At 33.0% G+C, this 20,280-nt stretch overlaps 1 protein-coding gene across 7 annotated transcripts in view; it reads left to right on the forward strand.

Annotated features, from left to right (window-relative positions):
• The window catches only part of LOC145252605 (PRKCA-binding protein-like), a 102,164-nt gene that overhangs the window by 63,294 nt on the left and 18,590 nt on the right, over positions 1–20,280 (forward strand). For 4 of the 7 annotated variants that reach the window (XM_080112307.1, XM_080112311.1, XM_080112308.1 and 1 more), the window contains 6 exons: positions 1,458–1,524; positions 2,827–2,916; positions 3,478–3,594; positions 7,486–7,619; positions 11,246–11,338; positions 15,222–15,322. In XM_080112307.1, the coding sequence (XP_079968433.1) occupies positions 1,458–1,524; positions 2,827–2,916; positions 3,478–3,594; positions 7,486–7,619; positions 11,246–11,338; positions 15,222–15,322 (602 nt within the window). Of the gene's footprint in view, positions 1–1,457; positions 1,525–2,826; positions 2,917–3,477; positions 3,595–7,485; positions 7,620–11,245; positions 11,339–15,221; positions 15,323–15,398; positions 15,500–20,280 lie in introns of all 7 variants that reach the window. The other 3 variants (XM_080112312.1, XM_080112310.1, XM_080112305.1) reach the window with 1 other exon arrangement.

Raw genomic sequence — 20,280 nt, forward strand, 5'->3', positions numbered from 1 at the left:
TCAACAACAATACACTAAAACATTGCTTTACACTAAGGCCATTCATATTCTGTGAGTTAGTCTCTATTTTAGGGTTATTGTTTCATATTTGTGAAAACAATCCTAGTTGAAGAGACTTATAATAATAATATTTTTATAAATAAATATCAACTATCAGTATTTCATGCTTACAAAATCATCAGTGTAGGAAGTGATAATTACTGCCAGCGAAGGATTCAAACTCTGTTACAAAGTCCGATATTTAACCTATAAGTCATCAATAATTATCACGGAATATATATATATATATATATATATATATATATATATATATATATATATATATGTATGTATGTATGTATGTATCCTAGCAGGAAGACCCGACGTTGCCCGGAATTGAATGATGATCAACGAATATTTCATACTCCTATATTTTTATTGTCATCGAAATTCGTGAAATCACTCGGGAGGAAGCTTCACATGCCTCCATCCAGTAACTTAGTCCAAAATATATGTTATTCTACATAGAACTCTTGCGAACCTACTTTGTTTTTATAAAATTATTTTATATAAACTTCTTTCCAGTTAATAAAAAAAAGCATTAAGAAATTTATGTATGAGGGTTTGAACCTACAGATCATGCAAAAAAAAATTTTTTAAAATGTAAATTTTCAAATCTTGTAAAATACTGTGCAGTTAATGAAAAAAAAATTAAGAAATTTACGTGCGGAGTTTAAAGCAAAACAGATTAAATCATGCAAAAAAAGAAAAACGCTATTAACTTACTCACAGTAGAATTTTCACAGCCTGTTGTTTTATCATTGTTATTGTTGCTAAGCAACAACATGGAAAAAATGGCTTTACCGATGATAGATAAATTAAAATAACAGTTTCGATTATTAGTAATTATCGGGGGTATTCTGAGACAAAACTTAACTAAGATCACTCCCAAACTTATACACTAAAGACCTTTCTGACCAAAAAGGCACCAAACATTGATTTTGTTTTTCCTTTCCCCTAGCAAAACTTGGTCATGTTCCGCAAAGTTGAAAACAAAGACATTTTTCTTCTACAAAATAATCAAACTAAACTCCATGAATAAATATTTGAAGATATTAAGTAGTAAAAAAATAGAACTGTTTCACAAGTAGGTTTGAAAACATTTTTTAAAGATCATATCAAGCTGACCTTATAGTTATCATACTTGACTCACTGTCTTTAGGTTTTGGTTCTGATCTCGACTCAAGTATTTTTTTTTTTTTTTTTTTTACAAGAAGTGACGTGTTAGAAAATGCATGCACATGTTTCAGTCTTTTTCTGTTTTTTACATCATAGTTTTAAAAGAATTTACTATTATGTTTAATACTGGTCAATGTTGTGTACATCTTCTAGTACATAAATAAGATTGATTCTCTAACAACCAACATTTTTGAATTTGTCAACTTCTGATCATTGTTGGAATTCTTCTTTGATTCCAGGGCGAAGTAACCATCCATTTCAATAAGCTACATGCAGATCCGAAACAAGGAAAGACTTTGGACATTGGTAAGTTAATGATTTGCTGGTAGGAACTCTTGTGTTTTCTTTCATTTCAAGATGTAAAAAAAAAAAAAATTTCCCTGTCTCTTAAATGTAGTATCAGACCTGACAGAATAGTTAATTATATGTATAGACCGCTTCATACCTTCTAAAAAAATTTCAGCAAATACCTAATAACCAGCCATGGTTCTCTCCAGAATGTCCTGCAGCCATTGTGCACAGAAATCACTATTTCCATTGCTTCCAACATAATAGATGTACTGAGACTAAAACCACCCACAGGACTGCCAGCAACCACTGTAAAATAGTCATAAAGAACGCGAGAGAGTTATATGCTCAGTTCGTCAAGTCCAAAGTAACTGAGTAGCGGCTTGGTCCCCACTAGTTTTGGCAAATAACAAATAGGGTCCTGAATAGAAGTGTGTGCTCTATCCCAACCATCATCAATGGATCTGAGGTAATCTCATCAGCATTGGACAAAGCCAAACGTTTTGCCAAGAACTTTTCAGCTAATTCTACATTATGTGATCAGGGTTACCAATTCTCTGAATTTCCTCCTGTGTCTGAAAACACACTATACGACATACAAATATCTGTGCAGGATGTCGCCAAGATAATCAAAAACCTCGATTCCAGTAAAGCAACTGGCCCTGACGGCATTCCTATTATAGTGCGGAAAAAGCTTCAAACAGAACTAGCTCCTATACTTACAAAGCTGTTTAAACATTGTCTTAAGGAGAATTGCTTCCCAACACCCTAGAAAACCTCATCAGTATATCCCGTATTTAAAAATTTAGGTGATCAGTCATCTCCCTCTCAGTACAAACCAATCAGTCTCCTGTGCGTCATGAGTAAGTTGCTGGAATCTGTGTTAAATAGAGAAGTAGTCAACCATCTCAGCAAAAATGACCTTATGCAATATGGTTTCCGTTTTGCTAGATCTACAGCAGATGTTCTAACAGTTATATCTCATAGGATTAGTGAAACTCTCAATGGAGGTTTCCTTTCTAGGGCAATTGCTCTTGACATATCAAAGTAATATTTCAATAGAGATGGAACACAAACTTCTGTCATTAATAAAGTAATCTCTTTTTCTTCTTTCTTTATAAAGTATAGTCAGTTAGATTGCGAATTTTTTATTTCAATATTTGACAAATAAAATAAAATGTGTCACCCAATTTCACTAATCTAGAAATTAATATAATTTCAAGCTTAAAATAAACGCCCTCTACTTTACACTTTTAAGTGTTCATTTATTTTAAATTTTTAGTGTTTCTAAATATCTGTATTTTTCTAATTTTCTTTCAGTCCTAAAAAAGGTGAAACACAGATTTGTCGAAAATATGAATTCCAATACTGCCGATGCCCTCGGTTTAAGCAGAGCTATCTTATGCAATGGTAAGTATTTCTTTCTTTGTGAGACCACCAGTGTTCTCTCTTGCTCAGCAACTGCGCCAACCCCAATGCTGTTTCCACAATCTTTCTCGCCTTCATCCTCTGTTCTGGACATCATCATCCTTCACATTGGTGGTTGCCAAGGGAAACATGCACAGGTTCATATATATATATATATAGAGAGAGAGAGAGAGAGACCGTTTAATTTCATTTGAATATCATAATTGTTGATTATTGGTGATCTGTGATTTGTTCCTTGATAATGAAGACACAGATGGCTTCGAATCCCATGACCAAAAGCAGTCGTAACTTCCTGGACTGATGATTCTGGAAGGATGAAACACTAGTATGTATACACACACAGACATATGGAAAATGCTGTATTAATTAGATTATTTGGACTACTATTCTAATCTTAATGTAATCTATGACCTTCTTCGAATGCATCTTATCCTCTTTCGTTTTTTGGGTTTTTTCCACGTTTTTTTTATATCTCAGTATAAGAGATTTTTCTTTGACTTCCATTAAGCAATACTATATAAATCCTCTTTCATTAATTTTCAGATGGATTAGTCAAAAAACTTGAAGAACTTGAGAAAACAGCTGAAATGTACTGCGGCTTGATTGAACATGCCAAAAAATTGCTAAAAGCAACCTTTGAATTGTCGCAATCCTACAAAGGTAGGTAACTTTTCCCCTAAATTAACAATTGTTACATTGGAGTTAAGTCCCTTGTTAAGCCTTCTCAGTGCACATTCTTTGAACGTTAATTTAAGTTGTTATGAAATTTATTTATGCATCTACATAACTGCCCTGTACTTCGAAACGCTCCTGGATGATAATAAAGAAAAAAATAGAATTGTTAAAAATGCCTAATACTTTTTTTTTATGGAAATCACTCCAGAAGAAGCATGGTGCCACTTCATGTGAGGAGCTAAAAAAAAAAATATCACTTCTGGTTCAAAAAGTAGCCAACGACAAGTACTAAATGGATAGATTCCAACCTAGAAAACAGCAATTCTTCTCTCTTTGTCAGAAACTTCGCTTATGGAATGCAAGGATTAAAGGATAAAATAAAGGAAACGAGAATTACAAGACTGCTGAAAGGAAACCCAAGCTCACCTAGGTTAACAATATAGAAAAGATGATGTACTTTCAAATAGGTGTTGTAATATCTTTACTTTGTATATCCTTTTAAAGAGCGTTTTCCGCAGAAATTGGTTTACAAAAGTTTTTTGTTTTGTAAAATTTGTAAAATGTTCTACTTTTAGGTAGAGATATAATCATCCAAATAAGGATATATATATATATATATATATATATATATATATATATATATATATATATATATACAGGGTGGGCCAAAATAAGGGTGCTATTTTTAAAAATTCATAAATTCATGTAAGTTTTAAGAAGTGTTTTTCGGCCAAAATTTGTTTTATTTATTTCAAAAATATCTCGGAAGGGTCAGTCTACAGACACATAAAGTTTGGTGGGTTTAACTTTTATTTTATGGAAGTTATTCAAATTTAAAGATAGGACCCTTATTTTGGCCCACCCTGTATATATATATATATATATATATATATATATATATCCAAATATACAGGATATATTCACCTTACTGATTTGTTTTATGGAAAGCACTCTAGACAAGGCATTAAACCACTTGATGATGAGCTAAAAAAAAAACTACTTCAAGGTAAAAAACTTGCCAACAATAAACGTTAGATAAAATAGAATGTTTATATTACTTGTATTGATTGAATTATTGTTCTCATCTTGAATGTTATTAGTGAAATGTTTCAGTCGTATTGTCCTTCAATTATCTTCAGACATGTTAGTTGTTATTTAGAAAAAAAAAAAAGAGAGAAAAGTTACTGGCTCCGTAGATATTTTTGTATTCTGTGAGTTAGTCTCTATTTTAGGGTTATTGTTTCGTATTTGTGAAAACAAAATCGGTTAGGAAAGGGGAGGTAATTCTAATAAAGATTGACAGATAGGTTCTTACCTAGAAAAGAGCACTTCTTCTCTCTTTGTCAGAAACATCGCTGCTGGAATGTGAGGAGTAAAGGACAAAATAAAAGAAGAGAGTTAGACAGCATAGGTCTGGTCACACTTATGTTCTAATTTTTTTTACAATTTTGGAGTTAAACAAGATTCAAAACTGGTGCTTATGATACTGGTGTTTCGTTTGAATTTAAAATACTCCTTTCTCAAATTTCTATGGAAATAATCTTGTATTACTTAACTTTGCATGTCAAATTTGATGTATCTCTTTACCATAAGCCATGAATTATAAATTAAGATGTACAAATTTCAATTTTTTTTTAAACTGGTGCATGGTATCATACTGTGGGTGTCTATTCATGAACAAAACTAAGTATTATAGTGGTATTTAAATATTGCTTTATTGAGAGCAGGCATTTTCCTGTCTCCTCACCAAAGGAGAGCTTAATCTGGGTCTAGACATTGAATGCCTAAAGAACATTCATGGCCGGTATTTACTACTCCCTTCACAGAAAAATAAAATTGAGTAGATATGAATTAATCTCAGAAATAAATCAAAGAAAATTTTTCATATAGATTTTGGATTTCTGTAAAAGATGGAAGTTCCCATAGTCGACCAGAACTTATGCATTTTGGGCCCAGTCCAATTTTCAATTTTATAAATCCTCTCTATCTGCCCCAAAATATACCCATATTTTCTGAGATGCAACCATAAATCATACTCTACATGAATCCTTGATGTAGCTTTCACAGTACCAGGATACCAGGAATCCTAATAAGCAACAACTATATATTCACCAGTTGATGGTAATTTTTGTCATTTCTATTCTGTTGTTTTACTGAAAATTCAACCATGTAAACAAAGAAATAAAACGGTAATTTTTTACCTTGTTTCCACCTTAACATTTAAAATAATTACTTCTATATGTTTTAGGGTATGCTGAAAATGAATATTGCCTTTAAATCCCAAGAAACTATGCGCAAACGCATGTACCAAGATGGCGACCAGCAATAACATAAGAAATGACATTGCTTAATATCTGGAAAGCTACTTATTTGTGGAAAATTTAAATGCAATATCGTTTCCAGCATACCCGAAAACCTTAAAAGATGGTCATTTTAAAGAAAAATGTTAAGGTGGAAACAAGGAAAAAATTTACAAAATGCATGACAATGAAATTCTTTATCAAACTACCTAATTATTATTATTATTATTTAGATATCGTCAGTTAAAACAAAAAACGGGTTTGTTTTACAGGTTCGAAAAAAGGTGTTGACAATGAGTAAAAACTAAATTCAAATTACACAATATATTTTATTTGTTAGGTGAAAGTAAAGAATAGTTAACAAAACACTCTTCCTTCCCCATATTAAGAATGGGTTTCTAACGTTATTATTTCAGCATGGTAGCATAAGTGCACAAGTACCTTTTGTTTGTTATATATTTGTTTTTTGTTTGTTTTTACCACTAAAAAACAAACGCATGTACTTAGTACATTTTATTGTTTTTTTAACGCTTTTAGGGCATGTGTACTAAAAGCGTTAAAAACAACAAAATAGTATTGTTTGAAAATCAAATTTGAAAAACTTCATAATTTTTTTAAATTGACAAACTCAGAATAAAAAATGAAACTTTTCTTCTGCTTTCATTTTGAAAGCAGAAAAACAGTTTTCTATTTTTAAGAGAATACAAACTCGTTAATACGATAACAGCGATGGTCGACGCATAGCTAACCATCGCTGTCATCGTTTCCCTTTAAGCAGTTTGAATTTCTATAAAAGATAACATTTTAAAGAAATTTCTGCACAATTAATAATTATCAAATATTTAAATATTATACATGAAAATAATTCTGAAACTATTATCTATATGAAAATGGATGATATATATTGATTAATCTTATCAATTTTAAAATATTCTTTGTCAACTTTGCTCGGTCGTAACTTTGCTTCCTGTGGTCATAAAAATCAAAATCAAAATCCAGTAGAGATGGATTTCTATGCTTATATAGCCTGTAAAATTTCAGCCATATCCAATCAAATGTAACCCCGCACATATGTATCCAAACGTAACGTATGAAATGTAAACATTGAAAAAAAGTTTCCCATTTTGCTGTCGTCATTTTTTTACCGTTTTTTTCATTTTTAACTTGGAGCATAAAAACATTGAACGCATAAAAGAAAAATAAATTAACATCATTGGAATGATTATTCTATTCTCTTTTCATCAATTTAATTCTTTTAAAAATTGACTCACAAATAAAAAAGATATGACTTGTTGAAGCACATTAGGTATGTAATATTGCCGATGTCCATGAAAATACAGCGTACGCTTGTAATGCTAAATGAATTGCATGCTTTTGTTGAAACTCGTCTCCTGACAACTGATTGGATAATCGCTTTAGCATCTTCCGGCTGCTTATATAAACTGCTGGAGGATGCTGACGTTAAGTTGCCCAAGATCGGGTCGTAAATTGTACCAAGTTTAAAAAATTTTTTTTATTTTCTAGCTAATTGTTTTTCTTGAAAATCTAATTGAATTAGTATTTTTGGGTTTTGTAGCATTTGGTGATGTCTTTGCCGCAATTGGTGTCCGGGAACCTCAGCCTCGAGCCAGTGAAGCTTTTTCTAAATTTGGGGAGGCTCATCGTGACATGGAAAAATTTGCTATCAAGATGGTCCGTACTGTGAAACCGGTGAGTGAGCATGTTGGTTCCTTCATAATCATGATTTATTGGCATGTGTGTGTGTGTGTGTGTGTGTGTGTGTGTGTGTGTGTGTGTGTGTGCGTCCTTATTTCAGTCCTTGTTCAGAATCCCCCCCCCCCCCGTATTATTAAAAAAAAGAAAGAAAAATCTACATGATGTACATGACGAAATGGAGATATCATATTGCAAAAATCACGTAAATTGATCAAATAGTTTTATTTTTAAATAAAAAATCAAATTTTATGAGTATCAGAGGAGTGACTGTCTCGCTCACAATTTAGAAAAAAAAGAAAAGATCAGTAAACAAGAGAGATAACTGAATAATAATTCAAAACTTGCAAGATTTATGTTGTAATTGCCTATAAAAATAAAATTCTTTGATAAATTAATGTGATTTTTGGAATATGATATTTTTGTTTCATCATGGGTATATATACATCATACAGATTTTTCTTTATATTAGTTTTTAACATGGGGAGAATTTTGGATAATGACCCTTATTTCTACTGGCATGTTTGCTTGCCTTGCTTATCCACTATTCCATAAACTAATTTTCCATTTTGTCTGAAATTTCAGATCAATTAGGTTTCAAGGATCTCAGAAATAAGCCAGTATGAAAGTAACGAATTCAGGTCTTCACTGGTTTCTTCCAATTGACTTGCGCACAATGTATGTAGATGGATAATAATAAACAAGGCATTTGATTTTTCGATTTTTAGTATAGGGAAAAATTTATTTTAAGAAAAATGTGGCAGTCTGGTATTGTTATATATTCGTTATCATCGAGGTTATCCTGGGGTTATCATTGAGGGGTACCAAATTGAACTTTTGTTACATTTGAATATGTTATATAGAGTTCTTTATTTAGGGGCGCCATTTACGTTTGGTGTATAACATCAAAAGGCGAAGGCATACATTTACGTTTCTTGTATACACTGTATAACATCAAAATGTATTCGTGTGCGTATGATTGTCTCTAATATAAATGGTTGTGTGTTTGATTATCATAAAGGGAATCGTGTGTGTGACATGTAATTTCTGAACCTACCTCTGCTTCTTCAAAACGGACCATCTGGAAATTTCTCATCCTGGAGGGAGACTTGATACCTGTTTGACGAAGATTTATCACTCCAAGACGATGAATGTGTTTTATAGTTTTTTATTTCACTTTCCCCAGAGGTCCTGCAGCAGGTGGAAGTGAAATCTGGTTGTGTGGGTTCTTCTTCACACACGTCAGCGTTCGTCTCCCCCCTCCCCAGTTAAGAGGGGGAGACCACGGAAAAACGTCCGTCTTCTTCAAAACTCAAATCAAATCTCACAGATCTAGCCAACCACGTCACACATACGTAATTTGGTCAGCTGACCTTCGGTTCTGGTAAACGTGTCTGCCTCCACGTTTACTCACCTCTCTCTCTCTCTCTCTCTCTCTCTCTCTGTAACAGTATGATATTAAATATTTATTTTTTGATGAAATTTTTTTTTATTTACAAAACATTTTAATAAACAAACAAAATATTATCAAAGCAGAAGATTTAATTTTTCTGGTTGTGTATGCTTTCAGCATTCTAAATTTTCATTTGCAAATTTCTTCATTCTCTACGATTATTTGATTTTGCATTTAAATTACTATGTCTATCTTTGCCCGGTCATAAAATATGCTTAAATATATTTTTATTCATGAAGATTTTGTATTTATTATTACAGAGCCAATTCTCTATTGAATATTATATTGTACCTAACTTTTGAATTGAAAGCCATGTTTAATTTTAGAAGAGTGTCCGACGGGTAGCTTATCAGTATGTTTTATTGAGTGATTCTGGTTTCTGATTGGTTGTTAGCAGAGTGTGGCTCCATTTGATTAGTCAGTTCCTATCACTAGTATCTATAAGTAGAACCTTCCGATTTTCTTTAATCATACCCTCTCATTATACCAAAAATATTGCCACATTAATATATAGTAGTGATTTCAAAAGATTAAAAAAAAAAAGACTTGGATGCATCAACTAGAATCAGAACATTTAGCGCTTCAGCCATGTTCCCTACTGTTTGAGCTATCAATAGATAGATAAGAAAGATTTAAAATTTAACAACTTCAAGCTATGAATGAATTTGCACATACGCAAAAGTAATAGAAATATGTCGGCAAGTTGAAATGAACATTTTGCATTTCAACTTGCCGACATATTTTTGTATGCGTTATTCATTCATCCAAACAAAGATTTTACTCGTTATAAACCATCCTAGGCGTATGATTACTATTTCCTGTTGATTGCAGTTATATATGACCAGTAGTTTAAGAGTTTATCTGTTAAATATTTTCACACACACACACACACACGCATACATACATCTGCTTTATTGATACGGATTATTATTTTAATAAACATATACAAAATGAGAATGACACAAAACTAGAGGGAAGAATTTCTTCTGCCATGATCCATGAAAATTCCAATTGTCATATGTAGAAAGAACACTCGGACGTTGATGTAAAGTTTATGAGAAGGTTCATTCAATCTAGATAACATGGACGATTCAAAATCCAGAGTAAAGGAGTGATTCAAAAACTTGAACATGCACACTTCAGAGAGAAAGCGAAGTAGACGAACAAATCTCTTGTCTCGTCATTGCATCTAGCTACATTATATGCGACCACACCCACCCACATTGGAGTTTCTTGGAGATCAAACACATTTTGCTTGGACTTTTTATTTTGTAATGAAAATCGTTCAAGACAAGGCATGAAGCCACTTGCTGTAAGGAGCTAAATAAAATAAATACCACTTCAAGGTAAAAAACTAGACAATGATTAATTCTGACCCAGAAAACAGCCATTTTTTTATCCTTTTTCAAAAACATTGCTCATGGAATGTGAGGACTAAAGGACAAAATAAAGGATGTGAGAGTAATGAGGCTGCCAAAAATAAACCCAACATCCACTTTCTATTCTCCTTATTCTTTAAGTTATCAGTCAAAAAGAGTCTGACCCCTCCCCTTCCATCCGGAAGTCATATGATTTCATTAATGTCAGCTTTGTGGTCACCTCTGACCTTTGAGATGTCACTCAAACTCTCCCATCCAAACACCACTTTTGCTATGTAACAAGAGAAGCTAAAAAGTTTGTGCCTCTGGAGTTCAGTGTCAAACTTAATGGGCACTGTTTTCGAGGACTTTATCACCTTACGAGGGTTTGAAGGAGAAGATGGAATTCATCTGTATGGAATTCAACTGTATAGATTATGGTAAAAAAAATACAACAAATCCCAGAGCAAATAATGGAGTTAATTGTTGATCTTTTGAATTGCTTCTATGATACCATTCCTAAGGAAAAAAAAAGAAAAGAACAACATCTCTACAACTGCCACTGTCACCACTTCTAAATAATTTTTGTGGAATTTATTTTTAACTAATCAAAACATGCCACTCAACAAATAATCAGCAGTTTTCTTGGAAAAAAAATGCATTAAAAACTAAAAGAGAGAGAGAGAGATCCCCCCTTTCCCCCCAAAAAAAGAAAAAAAAATGATGCAGCCTCTATTCCACCCTCTTTGGCAATCTTTTGTTTAATTAATAAAAAAAAAAATGTTTTGATTCCTCCTTTAAATTTCTTTCAGATGATCTGTGATCTCCACACTTTTCTGAATAAAGCCGTGCCTGACACACGTTTGACCATCAAAAAATATTTGGATGCAAAATTTGAATATCTGGTAAGAAAAGATGTGCCTAATTTTTTTTTTTCTTTCTCATTAATTCCTGTTAATTGCAAATTAATGAAATCAGATTTTGTACTTCTATAATGTTCTGTTTTAGAAATTTGGAGATGAGGATTGCTTGTTTGTATTATTTGGACTACTGTTCTATCTTGGATGTTATTTTCACTATTTTTCGGCTGGGGTGCATGCAGCTTGTCTAATTCTGGAATCTATACAGAATTTCAAGAAGAACTCTTTATTTAATCGATAGGAGTAACTTGTTCTTGTTCCGTCAACCATGACCAAATAAAAATCTTAAGTAATTCACAAATGTATTCTTAGTATATAATAAGGATTCAAGTCTTTTGGATTCAGGGCTTTACATTGCAAGTGAAACTGATTTTTTTTTCACGTGGCGACGAGAAATAATAATACGCTTATCTTTTGGTGATTGTGTTGTTTTTTTTTTTCACCAACAATCTTCCAAAGATTTCATTTCGAATGCACCCTTGCCATATCAAAGAACCTACTGTTGATTTATTATGCTCGACCGTTCTGCTTGTGCGGTGATAAAACTTTGCAGGCTGTATAAGGGTATTAACTTTACTCAAAATCAGACTGTTCCTTCTTTAATGGGATTTTTTTGATTACCGATTTTCGATACTTATCAGGGGCATACTTATATAGAACCTATCTCAGAACACTCCCAGACAAATGAAGTACATTTGAGTGAAATTTTTAAAAAAGTCTGCACAGACATTCCCAAGTCCATAGAGAACGTATTCACATACACACACACACACACACACACACACACACACACACACACACACACACACACACACACACACACACACACATAAAGTGCCTTTATTTATAAGTAGATATGTGTGATAAGTTATATATGTGTGATGATGCAAAGAAATAGGTGACTCAAAGTCGGACCAAACAGTGTCAGATAAAAAATTTGCATAATAATACTTAATTATTTTTTACATAAAATGTTATTGTTTCACTGTTTTGAATTTGTTTTTAGTATTAGCAGGGAGATTTGACGTTTTCCAGGATTGAATGAGGGTCATTGAATGTTCCACACCAATACTTTTATTATCACATGAAGTCGTCCATTTTTCAATCAAATCAATTAATTATGAAAAATATTACTTTATAAAATATTTGATTTCTTTATATTTTGTGTGGATATATAAAAAGAAATAGAAGTAGATTATCGGTTAACAAAAGAAATAGAGAATAGGGTTTTTTAGTAGACAATAGGTTGAAAGATAGACAAAAGAAACTTAATATGGGAATATTGGTCAGGATGTGGCGGTGGCTAATGGAGGGATCAAACAAAGGACCTGGGATATATTTAGATTTAGATTGCAGGCACTTTAGGATTGACAATAGGTTTTATGACGCTAAGGATTGGCAAGGAATTTTACGTTTTACGACAGTAGTGAGTTGAACATTTACAACAGTACACTTGACAGGAATGCAGCTGAACTTTTATGTCAGTTGGAGTTAGGATGCAGTTGAAGATGGATCATTGCTCAAGCAGATGGAGAAATGAATTGATCAATGACTGACAGACAGCCTTGATAGAACGTACATGCGGACCTTAGCATTTAGAGCATTGAGAATGTCACACACGAAGCCAGAGTCCAACGAATATATACGTAAAGTGTTGGAGTTTGTGTTTCCTTTTGTGCCTTTTTTTTTTTATTACTACTAGCAGGCTGCCCAGCGTTGCCTGGTCGTAAAATGTATAAATATTATATTTTAATTATTTATTATAAACAGAAATACCATTGGTATTAAATGTAATGTTAAATTCCTTTTAAAAACAATGAAATAAAAAAAAAAATGGAAAGAAAATGAAACATGTACATGCGAGTGTTATATTATTTTCTAAAGTTCACTTCTTATAAGTAAAAAAAAATACTCGAGCTGAGATCAAAACCAAAACCTAAAGACTGTCAAGTACGATAACCATTAGGCCAGCTTGACATGATCTTTAAAGTGTTTACAAACCTACTTATTTTCAACATAAGTAATCTGTCACGTGAATGAATCACACATTTGTGAAACAGTTGACAAACAAATAAAAATCTCCCCCCCCTCCCGTGTAAAAATTTTTCAATTTTGACGCCTTAGCAGCCCTTTTTCTGGATGAAAACCGATTAAAAAGTTTTCCACATGGCTGAATACCAAATTTCAAGTCTGTAGATCAAAAATCAAAAAATTGTTGAGTATATAGGTTGAGAAGTGTCCTCACACACACACACACACACACGCGCACTTTTATAGCCGCCACCAACAGTCGTCAATATGTAAAAGATCATGGCATTGCCATAATAATAGAAGATAGAGAAGAAATCCACAACACACAATGTTAAGGTCAGTGATTTGTCAGTGACACCGTATGGTGACACAAGAGGTTGAAGGTTCAATCTTCAGTAAGGGCAATACTAAGAATATAATTGCAAATTACTTAACACTTCTACCCAATCATGGCTAATGAAATGAGAACAAGCTACCCCCATGATTAAATAAATTGTTATGTTTGAAATTCACGACTTTGACAAAAATGTTGTAAAAGTAACGTTTAAGATGAGAACAGTAATCCGAATAATACAAATTTTGGTATTAATCCAGAAACTGACCCATGATTGTGTTGGCATCTTCCAGCAGTTTATGATAAGCTGCTAATCATAGTTATTTTCTTGAAAAAAAAAATGTTTTCATTCATAGTTGTTTTCATAGAAAAAAAAATTGTTTTCATTCATAGTTGTTTTCATAGAAAAAAAATTGTTTTCATTCATAGTTGCTTTCATGGAAAAAAAAATTGTTTTCACGGAAAAAAATTGTTTTCATTCACAGTTGTTTTCATGAAAAAAAATTGTTTTCATTCATAGTTGTTTTCATCCAAAAATTGTTTTCATGGAAAAAATTGTTTTCATGGAAAAAATTGTTTTCATGGAAAAAATTGTTTTCATTCATAGTTGTTTTCATGAAAAGAAAATTGTTTTCGTTCATAGTTGTTTTCATGGAAAAATTGTTTTCATTAATAGTTGTTTTCATGAAAAAAATTGTTTTCATTCAGAGTTGTTTCCATATTTTCTTCTTAAAAAAACTTTATTTTTGTAAACATTTGTTGGAACCAAAAAATTATTTCATATACTTTTCTTGAAAAAAAATTTCTTTCATTTTATTTTAGCATCCTATATCTTTACAAAACCATAATTCGCCCATGCATGGGTTCAAACCTGATTAAAGGCTCATTTTGCTATTTTCTAGGCGTGTCTTCTTTGACCTCATCATGTATGTATACGTTGTTACCTATCATGATGCCTAAATTGAAAGTGTTCAAATCTGATTAGAGGCTCACATTTTTTAATGCTGATTTTCTTAGTTGGTCTTGATTGACCTCATCATATATTTAGCAACCTACCATGATGTCAAAAGGAAGCAGTTCAAACCTAGTTAAAGACTTGCATTGTTGATGCAAGCTCCAGTCTTATTTCGGTGTATCTTAGCTAACTAATTTTCTAGGTTTGACCTCATCATGTAATTAACAATCTCTCATGATACTCAGAATCAAGGGTTCAAACTTGGTCAAAGGATCATTTTATTGCATGCTAATTTTCTTGGCTGGTCTTGCTTAACTTGATCATGTACTTAACGACCTCTTATGATGCCCAGAGGAAAGGGTTCAAATCTGGTTAAAGGCTAGCATTGTTGAATGCTGATTATCTAGGCTGGTCTTTCTTGACTTGATCAAGTAATTAACAACTACTCATACACTGCACGAAAGAAATACTGCTTGCACAGATAAAAACCCGCACGTGAAAAGCTGACACTTTGGTGGCGTTTTTCAAAAATCTTATTTTGTTTTTAGTCGTACTGCCTGAAACTTAAAGAAATGGACGATGAAGAATACAGTTACGCAGCTCTACAGGAGCCCCTCTACCGCGTGGAAACTGGAAACTATGAATATAGGTTAGTTTTCCCCCTTTTTTTCTTGCTTGCTTTTTTTCTCTTTTTACTTTTTTTTTTTTTTTTTTGCATTTTTTAGTCTTTTTGCCTCCGCGTCAAAGAATTGGATGACGAACAGCTAGAATATATTTCGTATCAGACTTCACTTTATACAGTATCGTCGGGAAATTATTCCTATAGGTAAGTCCGAAGCACTTGCTCATGCGGGTCTTTTAATGGTGTCGGAGTAGAGATTATGTTGGTACAGTGCTTCGGATTTCTGGGAAGACAACTACGGTTGGTTTTCCAAATTCTCCAAACCCTGCGGTGTCTCTGGATTTTCTAAGGTTTTCATCGGTACTTTTCATATTTTTCATATTTTGGACATTACAGATTCAAAGCTTAAATCATAGAAATCCAAAAAATGACTGACATTTAATCAAGATCATAAAAAAAAAATTGCTATTGCTTGTGTGTGATGTAGTTTCTACACAAAAAACATGGGCTGGTAGTAAAAGAGTACCCAATTGTAAATGATGTGATTATAGCATTCAGCAGAAACAGTGCACACATAACAGTCATTGGTATTTGTGGTCAGCCTGCAGACATCCAAACAGTTCAAAATGGTGCTGAATGCATCATGTCCGCTGATCTTTGGATAATTATCACTCAAATAAGAGGAAAACATCAACGAGAATTTAAATCTACGATTTGAAAAGTTTTTCATTCTAATATTTCTAGGGGATCCAGACTCCATCCTAGTTAGCAAAATCTCCTAGCTAGTGGTACAAATGAGTCCTGGCCCCCTCAGTGTTTCTTATGATCCTAGCAGTAGCTAGCTTAGTAGTGTGGACCTTATTGTGAGGGGATCACCTTCTGATTATGATCTGATTTTGCACTTTAACATCAGCTTAAAGTCAAAATCAGATGTGACAGGAGAAGATTGCCTGATGCTATGGTTTCCGTATGAAAAAACTTCACATAGTTGTATTAGAAAAGCACCTGACTGTGAATTCGGTAGAAATGATGAAGCTTGCAGACATCCAAACAGTTCAAGTCAATACTGGGTGCATCATGGATTACCCTTTAAGCAAGGGGAACTCATCATTGAGAATTTAAATCTACATTTTGAGGGGGTTTTTGTCCTTGCATTTCTCAGGGATACAAATTCCACTCCAATTAGCAAAGTCTTTTAGTTAGTGGTACAAAAATGCCTTGACCACCTCACGATCGTAGCTGTAGCTAGATTAATAGTGTGGGCCTCATGATTAGATATGGGGGAATCACCTTTTGATTACGACTTGATTTCACATTTTAAGCACCAGCTTAAAATCAAAATCAGATGTAATAGGAACAGATTCCACTTTGTATAATTTAAAAGGTGGATATACACCACTAGCTTATGTGTGCTTGGATGAACCAAGTTTGAGTATGTGTTCCCTGCCTAGGCATGATGCACACTGACTTAAATCTTACTAGACCCCATCCCAATGGCAAAATCTCTTAGCTAGTGGTAGAAATGGGCCCTGTTCCCTTCTTTTTCTTTATTTTCAGTATTAGTGATCCTCTGAGATGCCTACTTCCCATTTTTTTTTGTTCTTAATCCACCCTTTGAAAAATGGTACCTAACTTAGTGAACACCATACAATCCATACCCCTGAAACCCATTCAGCTTTTCTTTTTTTAACTCCCGATAATCCTTTTTTTTTTCTTCCTGCTTAGAAACTGTGTTGCTTGCTTTTGGCTCTTGAAACAACCTGGAAAGCAGTGAGCAGCTTCTTATCTAGATATATTTGGTAAAGTTCTATTAACCATCTATTAGACTGACGAAACGCATTGTTGGTGATTAAGAGATCATGGGCGATGCAGGTCTTTAGGACCAGGAATCTGTTACTGTTGCACTTGCCAACTCCATTTCTACTAATATTTTCTTCCCAGGTGTGGTAGTTTGTACCAATATGCTGCAACAGTGTCATGTTTTGTTGGGCGGGTCATATATGCCGCATGTCAGATTCAAGATTTGCAAAACATCTCCTTTACGGTGAGATGGTCAAAAGCAAAGGAACTGTAAGAAGTCAGTGGAAATGATTCAAGGAGAGCTTGAAGGTGTCCCTCAAATAGTTTGGTTTGTATTCCGACTTTTAGGAAAATCTAACTCAAAACATATGTTCCTGGTATACTGCAGGCCACAATTGCTTACTCTGCACATCTTGAGAAAGGAAAGAGTTCATAAGTATCCTACAAGCAGAAGATACTTCTGAGCTTGGATTCGAATGACAAGCCATCCCCGGACCCACAAAGCCACTACATTATCACAGTTATCTTTGCAAGCGAAATAAACCACCACACTTTGCATTTTATTTTTCAGCACCTCCACCTGACGAATTTGCACATGTATTTTTGTAAATAAAACATCAAACCATTGGGAAAAATTTTAAGTAGGTTTTACCCATTGAGTGAATGTGGTATTTTGGTAGCAGAAACTATTTTAGAGAATAAACCAAGAAGATGACAGCTGACTTTCATCTCATCCCACTCTTGTGTCACATCTTATTTTATAAAGGCAATTTACTATACTGTGAAATTATTGTGTAAAACTTTAAGGCTAAATAAAGTCTCTAGGGGATCCAGCAAAGGGTGTACCATCTGTGCTTTCACCTCAGTATAAAAAAGTAAGCATTCTCTGTCAGAGCAGATAGTGACACTCTTTCCACATCCAGGTTTCAAGTTACATTGGAAAAACAGACTATAAATAGCTGTACGCATCTATTGTCTTTTAACATGGCTTGTAGCACTTTACTTTTTTTTGCCAATAAATTTGACTTATTTGATTTAAATCAGTCTCTCAATAGCTTTTGTATTTCGGTGTGCTAAATCAATAGTAAATAGTTGGGTACTGACTCTGGCTTCAGCTCTTGTAATTTTAAAAGGTCTGACTTTAGTTCAGTATGTGTGTGTGTGTGTGCGCGTGTGTCTGGTCATGAATAGGCTCCTATATGGTTGACTATTTTAAAAAACTGATTACATATAATGATAGAAGATGTATTGAGACACAGGAATGGGTATGTTTGATCTGGAAGAACGGTGGTTCATTAAAATTGTGGGGTCTGCGTTCACACCTGGTCCACAAAGCATGGAAATAAAAAAATTTTAAATTAAAAAAGACGTTTACAAGTGTTTTTGATATAGATGTACATAAGAATACTTTGATAAGTATGTTTTAACTTAAATAGGGATGATATAATAAAATTGTGGGGTCTGCCTTCACGCCTGGCCTCCATAGAATGGAAATAGGCACAAACTTTAATAAAGACTTTTCATATCTATCTGCGTAAATACACTTTGATAATTATGTTTCAGTTTGAAAAAATATGGTATAATAAAATTATGGGGTGTTCATTCACGCCTGACATCCATAGAATGGAAATATGTCACAAAGTTTAACAAGGTTTTTTAATATAGATCCACAGAATATTGTGATAAGTGTTTCAGTGTGAACAGGTATGGTATAATAAATTATGGGTTTTATCTATTTTATTTTTACTGTCATCATATTTTGCTTTGGTTTTGATACCCCCAAATTCGAAGCTATCTCTGTACAACCCTTCCTTTTCATAAGCTATCATACTTTCATAAATCAGAGTCCATTTTCTGTAGGCTGTTTTTGAACCCAGTCAATGACTGGTACTTTTGCTAGTATATATATATATAATCATGAAGTAAAAATTAAGTTTACAAGCAAAAAGCTTCTGTTGACTTAAATCGACTGACAATATTGTTATTATTTAAATAGTGATCCCAACCAAATAAAAAAGCTCAATACAAGCAAAATAGGAAATAGAGCTTGTCATAGAACAGAATTTAAGACCTTAAATTATATTTATTGTTTGACAGGATACTCAAATAAGAAATGTTAAAATTTCCTTAATCCGCGAAGTTTCAAAGAAATGTGTCTTCTCATCAGAGGAAAGATGATTATAATAATGAGCCTATAAATTTGTTGGTTCTGGCATTAATTGAAAGCTAGTCATATTCTGTCAAACAATAAATTCATGTAAAATATAATTTACAGTCTTAGATTGTGTTCTTATATATAAAAGTGAAACTTGATATATAGGGGATTTGGATCTGTGGGACAAATTCGATTTGGTATTTAGCTGGTAAAAATAGTTGCTGAGGAGACAAAATTAAAATATTGGAACTTGGCAGGCATAAGTTAACTTCGTTTGTATCCTCCATGCATGTGCAAATATACATTTATATGTTTAACTGCGTTAATTTTTAAAGTTTTGAGATCCATGTGACCTTAGGTCATATGGTAGTGGATACTACTAGAGAGCTAAATGTTTTGGTTTTGATTCTAGCTGATGGTACCCAAGTTATATTTATTTTTTATTTTCGAAAATCACTAGTATATATTGGGTACAATATAATAATCAATTGAGAATTGGCTCTATAATACATATATAAATGCAAAATCTACATAAATTAAAATATCATATTGAAACGTATTTTACGACTGGGCAATGTAGGGTGGCTTGCTAGTCTATACTATATTTGTGGTCTCTTTCCAATTTCTTGTCATTCTATCTCTCTCTCTCTCTCATGCGTGCTCTCTCTCTCTCTCTCTCTCTCTCTCTCTCTCTCTCTCTGGAAATTCATGAACAGCAAAGATGACATCATGCTTTGTTTTATGTTTATTATTGTTTTATTGGGGAAAATTTTATCATCAATCAAATGATGGCAATAATTTTTAATCCAATTAAAAAAATTTTAATAAATTTTATAGTTTCTTTTTTAATCATTTTATTTTAAATGGATGCCAGACATTTATCCACGATCTTAGACATTCCAATCAAGAGATCTTTTCAAGATTCTAACCACCTCTTACACATTGTTCATCGGGTATATTTACTAGTTATTTAAAAAAAAAATTTTTTCCATAAGTGTGGTTGCTCCTATAATTACTGGAACGATGGAGA

This window comes from Euprymna scolopes, chromosome 29 (assembly GCF_053919585.1).
Source record: "Euprymna scolopes isolate OS-2025 chromosome 29, ASM5391958v1, whole genome shotgun sequence".
NCBI classification, from domain to species: Eukaryota; Metazoa; Mollusca; class Cephalopoda; order Sepiida; family Sepiolidae; genus Euprymna; species Euprymna scolopes.